This window comes from Marmota monax, unplaced genomic scaffold, assembly GCF_021218885.2.
Source record: "Marmota monax isolate L192 unplaced genomic scaffold, Marmota_monax_Labrador192_F-V1.1 WCK01_AAM20220418_F8-fsc00089, whole genome shotgun sequence".
NCBI lineage: Eukaryota > Metazoa > Chordata > Mammalia > Rodentia > Sciuridae > Marmota > Marmota monax.
The window spans coordinates 4,267,325-4,279,764 of NW_026694744.1; the positions used below are offsets into that span (position 1 = coordinate 4,267,325).

Here is a 12,440-nt window from a genome sequence, read left to right on the forward strand (position 1 = left end):
TAAAGGGCAAACTTCACATTAAACAACTTCTGAGGCCACGGTAAGAACTGTTAACATTTGTTGAGAGCTTATATGTACCAGTCACAGATTCATGTGTGTTCCTTTATAATATAAGATAGAATTTCACAATCCTTTATGCATGATTTTGAAAGCCAAAAAGCTCTGAGAATTAAAAAATCTATTTACAATTTATTTGGTGGCAAAGTACAACTAGATTTGAATTCATTTGGTTGAAAAGCTTGACCCGTACCAATGTAAACTCATTCATAATCTTTATTAATCCCAACCAGCATAAATATTCATAGATTTGACTTCAAAGTAATTAATGTGCTTCACAATAGGATGTGGGTCCAGAATTTCCAGGGCTGTAGCAAACTTCACAGCATATGGTCGAGTTTCAGATAAGGGAAAAGAATTTCATTCATGGCCAAGGAATTCTCACTGCTCCCATTTACAGATGGGGGTTGGAGGCTGGATCACACAGTTAGCAAGTTTTAGAACCACTGGGATTTCCTAAAGCAAAGCCAGTGCATGTACCAGCTCCTCTCCTACAATGCCTCCCTATGATGCTATGAGACAGAAGCTTGCAATAGACAATACATGTATGCAGAAGGGCTTTATGCTCAGTGAATTTTTTTTCGTTATTCAAGACTTCTATGAGTTTTGCTCTAGATACTGCGGCAAACAGAATTGCTAAGCAAAAATGAGAAATAGGAAAAAGTAGAGAGATGGAAATAAAATTAGTGAAGGTAGAAAGTACTAGGGACTGATAGGGAAAGATTGCAAGTGGGAAGCAAGGAAGGCTCAGACCAAAGGGACCATGAGAAACCAGCTGAACTGGTAACACATACACACTTTGAGTTTGAAAGCAACTGGAAAATAAAGTATCTAAGCTTCAATATCCTTCTTAGGAAGTAGGGACAGATATGCATCCGCAGAGAAGGCATTTTAATGAAAGAGCAGGAACTATTTTCAGAGTGTCTTTTATGTCCCATGAGCTGAATTGGGACCCATCTCATTTCATCTTTGTTTACTATGGCCTGGTAGGTATTATCATCCTCATTACAAATGGGGGAACTGAGGCCCAAGAAAGTTAGAGCACTGTACCCAAAATCAAACAATTACCTTCAAAATTGGGGTCCAAAACAAAACAATTCTTTAAAAGAGCAGCAGTGTTCTTTTTGCCAAGCCAACCTGCTTCTCCCATATATTTATATACGTTTCTGTTAAGGAATATGTAAAACTACTGAAGAGCCAATCAATCTTATCAGGGTAACAAAAAAGGGAATGCCTATGATGGATTTGGGGACTTCTGTGTTACCACCACAACTTTTCTATTTGGGGCACCTGTGAAAGCCACTCATTCTGGTGATCAGCTGGTATTTCTGAGATAAAAAAGTTTACTTCAAGGAATGTACACTTTTTTTTTTGGCAGTGCTGCGTATGGAACCCAGGACCTCATATACACTAGGCAAGTTCTCTACCACCAAGCCACACCCCCACTGTAGGATGATACTTATTCCTATGAACCCCCCCCCCCCCGAAATACAAGAAATACTATGTGGTTAATAAATTACAATCATTACATTTCCACAAATGTCAGAAGCTTTACATGCACAAAAATATTTATGGTTTAAAAACGTCTCTAACCTGTCTGAGTGTGTTTCAGTTGCAATTTTAAATCACCAACTTGAATATTTAACCTCTTTACAGAAGCATCATAATCTAATATCTGGGCCTTTAGCTGTGCAGAATGTTCAATCTGAAAAGATTCAGAGAAGAAAAAGAAATCAATGTAGAACACATCACAGCTTGCTTCAAAAGGAAAAAAAATCTCTTATTGTGCTTATCCTCTTATTTTTTGCCAATTCTGGGAAGCTTTATACCAAGTAATCAATGGGTCTCTGTTTAAAAAAAAAAAAAAAAAACGAACACAACACACAAATGAATTTTTCACTACCTTTTTCATTCAAAGAACAGCTACTTTAGGGCATGCAGGCTGAAATCAGAAAGACACAGTGAACATTTGTGAGTCTCAGGGTGGGAATCAAGACACTAACATGGTACTATCATGCACTCAGAAAATTTTATGTTTGAGTTAGCTTTTATTTCAATTATGAAAGACAGTTATGAATATGAAGTCATATAATCACTAGAGAATTTTCTCAGATGAGAAAGAACCCTTTATCATATTCAGAGGGTAATATTTTTGTTGTTGTGGTTTTTTTTTTTTTTTCTTTTTGTAGTACTGGAGATTAAACTTTGGGGTGATCTACCAATGAGCTACACCCCCAGCTCTTTTATTTTACTTTGAGAAAGGAACTAAGATGCCCAGGCTGGCCTTGAACTTGCAATTCTCCTGCCTCAGCCTCCTAAGTAGCTGACATTATAGATGTGTGCTACTGCAACCAGCTTGAGAGTTAAAAGATCTGATCTGTGCTGGTGTGGCTTGTGCAAAGTTTAGGTATCTATAAAGTAGACTGGTGTAACACTGGCATGAGTGAAGAACAATACTCACTTCACTTTGCAGCTGTTTTTGCAGAACTTGTCTATGAGTTTCAAACTCTTTATGCTCAAGTGCTATAGTACTTTCTGCTTTCTTCAATTCTTTCTGAAGAACCAGAAGCTCAGGAGACGGCTGAGCTATGCCTAAGAAGGTAGAAAAATTCTGGTCATTATCAACTTTATTTCACTTAACAAAAGTAGCTAAAGAGATTTTAAATTGTTTCCTTTCTTTGTACTCATGCAGTTAATATTCTATCAATTCCATTAGTAGACCGAGACCAATCCTGATTCACAAGCTTCAGAACAAAAAAATTTAATAAATGTTACCACACTTTATTACTCTTGGAGTTTTATTGTAAGTGAAAGAATTCTTTCAAATCCTTGAATTATTGAAAGCCTGCCTCTATCCTCTGCCATGCACACAAGGCCTAGAAGAAGCTCTCCAGCTGTCTACCCAATGATGACTAACTACTTTAAGCTCTCATTCGACCTGAGCAACTGTCAGTGAGTTGGGGTCCAGGCAGAAAGCAAACAGATGTTTAGGTGGGTCACTTTATGCAAGGTAACCAAAAAGGATAGTGTGGTTCACTGGACTAGAAACAGGGTCATATTGTTAGCACCCCCCTTGGGCCTGGAGGGCCAGGGAAGGAAGATATTCACAGAACTAGATAGTGTGAGTGGGCACAGGTGCAGAGCACTGATGAGAGGCTACCCATAGGTACACTGAACCTCGCTAAGCTGACAGGAGCAGTGGGTAGTCTAGGGCCGCTGTACAGAAGTTGGGGTGGCAGTGGGATATCAACAAACTCGACCTCCTCTTCCTTCCTCCAAGTGCTTGTTGCAGTCCCCAGTGTCAAAACCCAATTGGCAGTCACCCGTGATACCACCCAGAAAGGCAGCACAGCTTAAAAAAATGTTCCTCCTCCTCCTTTTTTTTGTTTAATATTTATTTATTTAGTTTATTTTTCGGGGGACACAACATCTTTGTATGTGGTGCTGAGGATCGAACCCAGGCCGCACGCATGCCAGGCGAGCGCGCTACCGCTTGAGCCACATCCCCAGTCCCAAAAAATGTTCCTTCTTAAAGTGACACTGCTATGCAACAGCAAGCAATGGAATTCCAATGCCAGAATCTTATCGAATCTACCCAAGTTATGCCTGTTTTATAGATACAATGCAGAGTTTCTTAACACTGACCTAATGTCAATTACAGAAATAGGTAAATCAGAAAAAGAAAAAAAGGACATACGATTTAGGAGATTCAAATTTTCATTCTTATTCTCTTCCAGTTGTTGTTTAAGTACTTTATTTTGTGCCTGAAGTTCTAGCTTCTCTTCTTTTAGTACTGAGTAATCATTCATCTCTTTAATCTTTTCATTCAGCAAGTGGTTTTGTTGTGTTATTGTCAAAAACTGGGCTTTGACAGACTCTAATTCAAGCTTAAATGAAAAAAGAAAATTTACATTTGAATGATTTTACTACAAAAGTCAAAGCCAGAAGACTGAGTTAGGCTATGCATTACAACTTAGAGGTTGAGTTCTCTCCAACCATAAGACCTAACTATGGTAAAAAAAGTCATTTTCTATACTAGAGTTGGAACAAGGTAAGTTCATAAATTCTATCTATAGACCCTAGAAAGCCAGTGCTTCTGAGGAAAGTTATCACTCTGTTTTCTCAGTGCAACCAGGACCCAGCGACAATCACACACATTGTAGCAATACATCTTTACTATGAGAGGTGAGACAGTAGTAGTCTCTCACTTGCTGTGAAGTGTTTTCCTTTCCTTGGTATAATATATCTGATATTAAGATATAGAAGCCTACAATACTGTCAAATAAATCATCATGGTTACAAAAGCAAATTTTATATACAGAATATACTTCACCTAAAGTTCCAGTTCTACCTTGCCAAAAGCAAGCATACCAGTGAACAGAAGTAACAGTGGCATGCGAAAAACATGCCTCATTTTGTTTTAATTTGGAAGATAATGATATAATGATAGGAATTTTTACCTGCTGCTAATGGGATAGAAGGGGCTGAGGTAGAACAGATATGTATTAGTTATATGCTATGGGCTAGATGCATAAGTTAGCTCACTGAATTCCCTCAAAAACCATATGATGTGGGAAATATCCTAAAGTCTACAGTGAGAAACAGATTTGCACAGAACTCTAGGACCCAAAGCTCTTTCTTCACTTCTTTATGGGACTTTGAAATGAAGAAATATTGAATTAACTTCAGTCATCACCTTCTTGGTCCTAGAATAATCAGGCCAAACCTATCCAGATAAGATATGTATGCCTAAAACTAAAATTTCATGTACTGCCTAAAGTCTGCTTCAAAAAAAGGGGATAACAATTACCTCAAGTTCTTTTATACGATTTATAGATTGACTTAGTTCTTCCTTTTTTGAATTAAAAGCTATGAGCTCCTCTTGCAAATGAATAGCTTTTTCTGAAAGAAAACGCCCAGCAATTAAACAATGTTTTCCTAATGAATCCAAAAGACATTTAATAATTTAAGGCAGTCTGCCAGACCTAATGACCATTATTTCATAAATAAAAATAGCAGATGTAGGAGTAAAAATTTAGTGGGCAAGAAATAAACCCTTTACCCAGTTCTGATTTACTCTGAAGAAACTGTTTGAAATTTCCATCAAAAGTTCAACTTCTTGATACAATTTCCTGGGTGTACACTGAAATGAAAAATATCTGAAAATTCTAAAATTATTCAACTTCCACAGTCTTGGATTAATGTAAATGAGGTTTCATAAGGTTGAATGTCAAGTAAAAATACCATACGGTGTCAAAATATATTAGAAGAAAAAAACAAAAACAAACCTTGGTCACAGAGGACAGAGAAGTTAAAAATTTCCATAAGTAAAATCTAAAGTCTCTCATGGTTAAGAGTAATGTTTACCAGGTGGCAATAAGTTGCTGTCACCTTCTTGATAATCACAGATCAAAATATATTGAAATAAAATCAGATATAGTACTAAAGATATGATAGTGATCTTTGTGAATATACAAAATGTTAAACATGAAGATTTCCAAAAAGACAGTGAAGGACAATGATTATTTTAAAAATTTTATAAAACTAGAAAGACAAAAAATGTAATTCTATAGAAATTTTTAGAGTATACAACAGACCCTACTCAGGAAACTAACAGACTACATCAGAACTGAAAAATAAAACCCCTCCCTGCTCCCCAAGAGTCACCTTTATTCCTCCTTTCATCTTCAATCAGTCTGTTAGTTCTATTGATGTATTCATCCTTTAGTTCAAGTTGATACCTGAGAATCAGAATGACTAAAAATGAGTTTCTTGTCATCTCCCCAGGAGGACTGCTATGAATGTAAGAGATCATCTCTGGCACAGAGCACCTAAGGGTGCTGAACACATGACAATGTTAAACTTCAAAGTCTCTCAGCATTAAGGCCAGGGATGTGAATTCTAAACATAAAGGTCAGGTAAAAACCCTGCCTTAATTCTGTAAATTGGGTCCCAAAACTCAGTCGCACAAAATGAAGGATGTTAACTGGAGATTACTGCAATCAATCACTTTCAATTAGTCTCGACTAGCATAGACAGCAAAGAAGTAAACTAAATTAAACCTGCAAAGCACACAACAAACCAACTCGCCAGTGATAACAAGGCAGTTATTTCTGATCCACCTGCTCCATCTTCCCAACCCCAATCAGAAGAAGCACTCTGCCCTCAGGCTCTAAGCATAGTATTGAGAGACCCCCAACAGCATTACATCCAGATCAGTGATACCAAAAGGCACATTTTCATGGAGTTTTACCTATCTTCACCAGCCATTACCAGTTGCATTCCTGGTTCAGAGATGCGAGAGCAAAGAAACATTCTCCAAAACTCCCACACTTGCCAAAGTCACAAAATATACCAAAATGATACCACACAGTTCCCTGTCTCCTATGTAAAATCAATATACATGCTTTTCTTCATGTTCAACAACTTCGGACACTTCGGTGCTTCCTATTTTAGTAAATGAGCTAACAAAATATGTGGAGAAACTATCATTTCAAAGATGGGCTGGGGAAATAGCTCAGTTGGTACAGTGCTTGCCTCGAATGCACAGGGCCCTGGGTTCAATCTCCAGGACCCCCCCGCCACACACACACACAAAAAAACAGATGGAAATCTGCTGTATTTTTTAAACAGAATTCATTTAAAGAACAACTACAAGAAGCCTTTGTAAACACTATATTAGAGATTACTGATGACAAATTATGGGCAAGGTGGTAAAAAGAGCCCAATGATTAAGAAAAACCTCAAGCAGCTATGTTGAATTGTCTCCTTGCTACATGTTTACTCAATAAATACTCACCAAACAGTTATGTGCCAATTGTAATACCACCCCTGAGCAAAGTTATCGCATGGGTGTAATGTCCTGGCACTAAAATAGCATTTATTAGTACACAAGATTCAGGCTACAGAAAACTCAAAGTAACCACAGGTGCCCATAATTTCCCTCTTTCTATCACTTTTTGCTTCATTTTAAAAATTCTGACATAGCAGAATCTTAAAGGAATATAAAACATGTTCATGGACAAATTCTATAATCTCTAAGTAGAATAATTTCTAAATCATCAGAAATTTCTACTTTAGTGGCAGTATGAGTAAGGTAAAGGCAAAGGTAACTAAAAGTGATTATAATTCCAATTTTGTAGCTGATCAGCAATATAAGCTGAGCAAGTCAGAAGGTGCCTTCAGAATAAAGCAAATGACAGGCCTTCAACAACTGTTAGAAAAACCATGAGTAAGAAGGGCAGAGGATGTAACTTTCTATTTCATATTATTTTGCCTTGGTACCAGGGATAGAACCCCAGGGCCTTGCACATGCTAGGCAAGCATTCTACCATCAAGCTATATCCCCAGCACCCCTTTTCTAAGAAAACTGAGATAAGTCTCAATTGCTCAGGCTGGCCTTGAACTCGCAATCCTCCTGCCTCAGCCTCCCAAGTAGCTGGGACTACAGTCATGCACCACCATACCTGGCTTATGTGTGTTTTAAAAACTATTCTAACTTGAGTACTCATGAGAAAGGATTAGTCAATTGGAAAAAAAAAGGACATTTTTTAAAAATACTAAATTTAGTCATAAAATGTCAGTTTTATCTTTTTCATCAGCATTTGCAACATCTCCACCAACTTAATTCAAACATTATTTCTTTAAAAATGCCAATTACTTTAGAAGTTCATTCTTGAGCTTTTGATCATAGCTCTCTTCAATACTCTTTATATTCTGTTCTCGTCTCTTAAGTGCTTCAGCAGTACTTTTATTTTTTTCTTCTTGCAGTTTCTGGGTCCTGAAATTAACAAAAATATACAAAGCAAAAAAACTATAATATCTGAGGATAACAAATTTAAGAAAAAAATAAGACATATTTATAGTTCAACAAACTCTTTTGTAGTGCTCACTACTGGAAAGTAAAAGCAAAGAGCCAAAAGTTCTCCCTATATTTACAAACTGACCTAGTTACTGTGCATCAGAACTAGCAAAGGGAGCTGCACAATGGCACCTGGCTAGGGGAGTGGGAAAGAGTCAAGACCAAGGTAGTTTCTCAAAGAAGGTAATTAACACTTAAAAAACCAGTTACAGTGGGTTATATATTCACTTTTGGGGGGGGAAATGGAACCACCGTTTAACCCAGCTATACCACTCCTTGGTTTATACCCAAAGGACTTAAAATCAGCATACTATAGTGACGCAGCCACATCAATGTTTATAGTAAGCAGCTCAATTCACAATAGTGAGACTATGGAACCAACCTAGGTGTTCCCCCAATAGATGAATGGATAAAGGAAATATGTTATATATGCTCAATGGAATATTACTCAGCTTTAAAGAAGAGTAAAATTATGGAATTTGCCAGTCAATGGTTGGAGTTGGAGAATATCATGCTAAGCAAAATAAGCCAATCCCACAAAACCAAAGGCCAAATGTTTTCTCTAATATGCAGATGCTAATTCACAGTTAGGCCCCCCGGCAGGGGGGGGTGGTGTGCACTAGGGAAGAATAACGTTACCTTAGATTAGGTAGAAGGAAGTGATGGGAGAAGAGGGGAGGGATGTGGGGATAGGATAGGAAAGAGAGTAGAATGAAAAGACATTATTACTGTATGTATATATGTGACTACATGACCAATATGATTCTGTAACATGTGCACTCAGAAAAATGAGAAATTAAATCCCATCTATGTATGATATATCAAAGTGCATAAGTGCATTCTATTGTCATGTATAACTAAATTAAAACAAATTTAAAAAATTAAAAACTGGTTATAACTGATAAACAGCTGTAATCAACTTAGCTGGATAGAATAATGATATTATTAGTTACAAAGTTAAAAAACTTGTTACTGTGCTCATGGGCTTGTCTCTTCTATAGTATGTTTCTAAAAACCACAAACACAAGTTTAGTGCTTGTCTCTTCTATAATATTGTCTCTAACTGTGGGATCTAATCCATTAGCCCAGAGATAATAAAGGTATATTTGTATTTATCATTTATTTTTATTAAAAAGTGTTTTTTAAAATTTTTTTAATTGTAGATGGACACAATACCTTTATTTTATTTATTTATTTATATGTGGTGCTGAGGATCGAACCCAGTGCCTCACACATGCCTGATGAGTGCAATACCACTGAGCCACAACCTTAGCCCCAGGTAGATTTGTATTATCATTTAATAATCTATCAATTGAATACTGAAGAGTGTGTCAAAAGAGCAAGACAGAGTGATCAGGGCTTTCAAATGCTAAAGAGTCATCTCCTTGTATGATTTTACTCAACATGGTCTTCATAGTGAGACCTTAAGTTAATAGTAATGCCAATTCTTGAGTCAACTGGTGGGGTTCACAAGTACCACTGAGCATACTACAGAACCCTGACCGGTCCAAGAACACAGGAAAGACTCCACATATTAGCTCCCTCTGCTGGCTGATTTGGAAAGGCACAGTACAGTGAACTACATTTACTTCACTTAGATGCTTAGAAAGGAAGGGTGGAGGAAGCGGAGGTAAAGAAATAACTATAGGGGCTGGGGTACAGCTCAGTGGTAGAGCACTCGTCCAGCACACGAAAGGCCCTGGTTTAATCCCCAGCTAAAAAAAAGGGTTTATATAATCATGAACTCCCTCTGCCCAAATTTTGTTCCTTTTCTGTCTTTTGATCAATTTACCTCTTCAGTATTGCTGCAAAGAGAGTAAGGTAGATAGAGAAATAAAATGAATTTAGCCTACAGAAGTGAGAAAACAACATTAATGAAGAGGGAGACAATTTCCTCAATGTACTGAGATTCCTAGATTATCTACAAGTATTAACAGCAGACTCCAAATGGGGAAAAAAGTTATTGCAGCTTGTTATCAATCCCATGTAAGATTTAAAAGATGAAACACTGTGAACATTTAGGAAAAGTAATTTTAACACATACATTTTGAGATACAGTTTCACCTAGTACAAATCAAGTCAGATTGCCTATTTCCTTTCCTGAGTACACAACAGGGAAATATGGAAGGTCTGGATATCTGGGATTCACAACATTCATTAAACTACCAGACTTGAATGAATGAATGAGTAACTGCAAAACATACCATGTGTTCAAGAATTATTACCTTCTCCAAAGTATCTGTCTGGTCTTATGGCAGCCTGATGATGGTGTTTTATCCTGTTTTTCACCTTAAGGTCTAATATTTCATAAGCAAAACCCTAGTCTTTCTCTTAACTTGTACCTTTTAAAGCTACGTAATATCACCTTTATAACCAAGAAATCTACTTGCAATTAACATTAGAATATGTGGATATATACACTTGTAAATCTTTTTCATCTCATTCTGAATATCCAAAATTAACATACATTACTTACAATTCAAAAGCATCAACTTTTTCCTTCAGCTTTGCTTCTCTGCCTCTTAGCAGATCTATATCTTTTAGTAGAAGCTGCCTTTGAGCATAAATTTCGTTTGCTTCAGTCTGTATAGGAAAACATTAATTTTTAGCAAGCAAGCAAAAGAAAATAGACTGAAACTCATACACCACTTTCTAAACTCCAGAAAACAATGAAAGTACAGACATTCCTGGTGACAATTTCACCTTTGATAGATTTCATCTCAAGGTATGTTTGTTCTATTTGTATAAAAATTACTTCCCCAATGACTGCTAAACTATATTACCCTATATTTCTAATATCCCTTGTCTAATTAGTTCTTTATTATCTGTCAGTCCCTTATTTAAAATTTGAATAAGTTCTTCAAGCAAGAAAAAACTTAAACAAATGTACACTCAGCAATGAAACTCTCAAAGAGTAGAATCCCATGGTAACTTGCTGATGGTGGAGCCATCTGAATGTTTCAGTTCATGGGTCATTCTGACTCGGTGCAAGTTCATATGAACTTCCAAATGAATGGGCCATCCTTCCACTTACAAGTTCACTGAACAAGGATATACCATTTGCCAATCAAATGTCAAGCAGTGTACTAGAAGCTGGACATAAAAAGGCAGACAGAGTTCCCATCTTTAAGAATCTCATAACTTGGTCAAGAAGAGAGACAGTCACATGAGGATGTGATGATCTTAAAGCTGAAATACATGAGAACTATACGGGAATGAGGCCTGAACGAGTTATTCGGTGGGAGTTAGGAAAGACATAATGAGGTGACATTCATGCTTAGGCTCTGAAGGACAGAATGGTCAAAGAAACGGAAGTAGACAGCATTCCAGGTGAAAAAAATAAAGGCACAATGTTTTAATGTGAATGGCAATCTTCCTCAATACCCTCAGATCATAAGTAAATGGGAATTTAGTCAGTTACCTGTCTACAAAAGGAACCTGTTAGTCTTAAACCCAATCCAGTATCTTAAAAATCTGTGCTTCCAACATTTATTATTACAGCCCAATTCTCAAGAAATGCTGCACAGAATTGTAGAGGGAATCCACCTAGTACTAAATAACAGGGGCCTAAAGACAAGCCTGATGCCAGGGTGGACCCTATCCTACTTGTCTCCTGACAACAGCAGTTCTGGATGCACACTGGAAACAGTTTTGCAAATCCGGACTGGCCTAAGACATGACCTTAAGAAAGGAACATGTTTTCCTAAAGAAGCAGATCCAATCCCTCCTACAGACACACATTCCTGCCATTCCTTAACTTCACCTCCTGTCCCATCACTTTCCCCGTTTTCCTGCATGGATGACCTTGTAGCCCTGGATGACTCTGCTCCAAGGACTTTCACCTTTGCTCACTTCTGTAGCTTCCTCCGATGGCTGCACACTGCATTTTGTTTCTAGTCTCCACCTGAAACCTCACCTTGCAACTCTGAACACTTGGTCTACCTTTCTTCCACCTACCAGTCTCTCTGGCCTATTCTTTGGATCACTTCAAGAATGCCTTATAGCCCTCCCTTTTCCCCTAGGTCAGAAGCCACCAATTATCCTGACTCCCTTCACCACCCAGTAGAGTCACAAGATTTTAATTCAACAGGCTGCCTTTCTCAAGTCAATTAAATTAAGCTCTGCACAAACGCCTCTGTTTCTATCTTCACCAAAAGGCATAGAAAAATAAAGGTGCTCATAAATTATAAACCCTCTAGAGAACTAGAATAGAAAACTCACCTCCAAGCACATGTTTTGGTCTCTCTCACTTCCAGGCTCCTGTTTCAGCTGGGTCTTGGGCAACACAAACCAGTCCTCCCTGCTTTAAATAGCTGCTCCCCTTTACCCACGCAAACGTCTACCTGAGCCTCTCCTTGAACTCCTACCTAACCCTACACTGTGCCTGAGAAGATGAGTGTCTCCATCTCAGAGTGAATGTTCACCCTGCAACTCTTTCCTATCTGCCATCTGGGAGGAAAAAGTCTCTGTAGCTTGACAAGGCTGGTGCTTCCATTTGCACCCTTGGTCATGGTCCTAACTA

General features: G+C 37.7%; 1 protein-coding gene across 4 annotated transcripts in view; it reads right to left on the reverse strand.

The window, feature by feature from the left end:
- The window catches only part of Ofd1 (OFD1 centriole and centriolar satellite protein), a 41,647-nt gene that overhangs the window by 11,398 nt on the left and 17,809 nt on the right, over positions 1 to 12,440 (reverse strand). For all 4 annotated transcript variants that reach the window (XR_006847149.1, XM_058572573.1, XM_058572572.1 and 1 more), the window contains 7 exons: positions 10,395 to 10,501; positions 7,718 to 7,837; positions 5,725 to 5,798; positions 4,868 to 4,959; positions 3,755 to 3,944; positions 2,519 to 2,649; positions 1,651 to 1,762 (listed from right to left, as the gene is read on the reverse strand). Coding sequence is in view for 3 of the 4 variants with exons in the window: in XM_058572573.1 (XP_058428556.1) it covers positions 1,651 to 1,762; positions 2,519 to 2,649; positions 3,755 to 3,944; positions 4,868 to 4,959; positions 5,725 to 5,798; positions 7,718 to 7,837; positions 10,395 to 10,501 (826 nt within the window). In the remaining variant the exon portion in view is untranslated. The remainder of the gene's footprint in view (positions 1 to 1,650; positions 1,763 to 2,518; positions 2,650 to 3,754; positions 3,945 to 4,867; positions 4,960 to 5,724; positions 5,799 to 7,717; positions 7,838 to 10,394; positions 10,502 to 12,440) is intronic.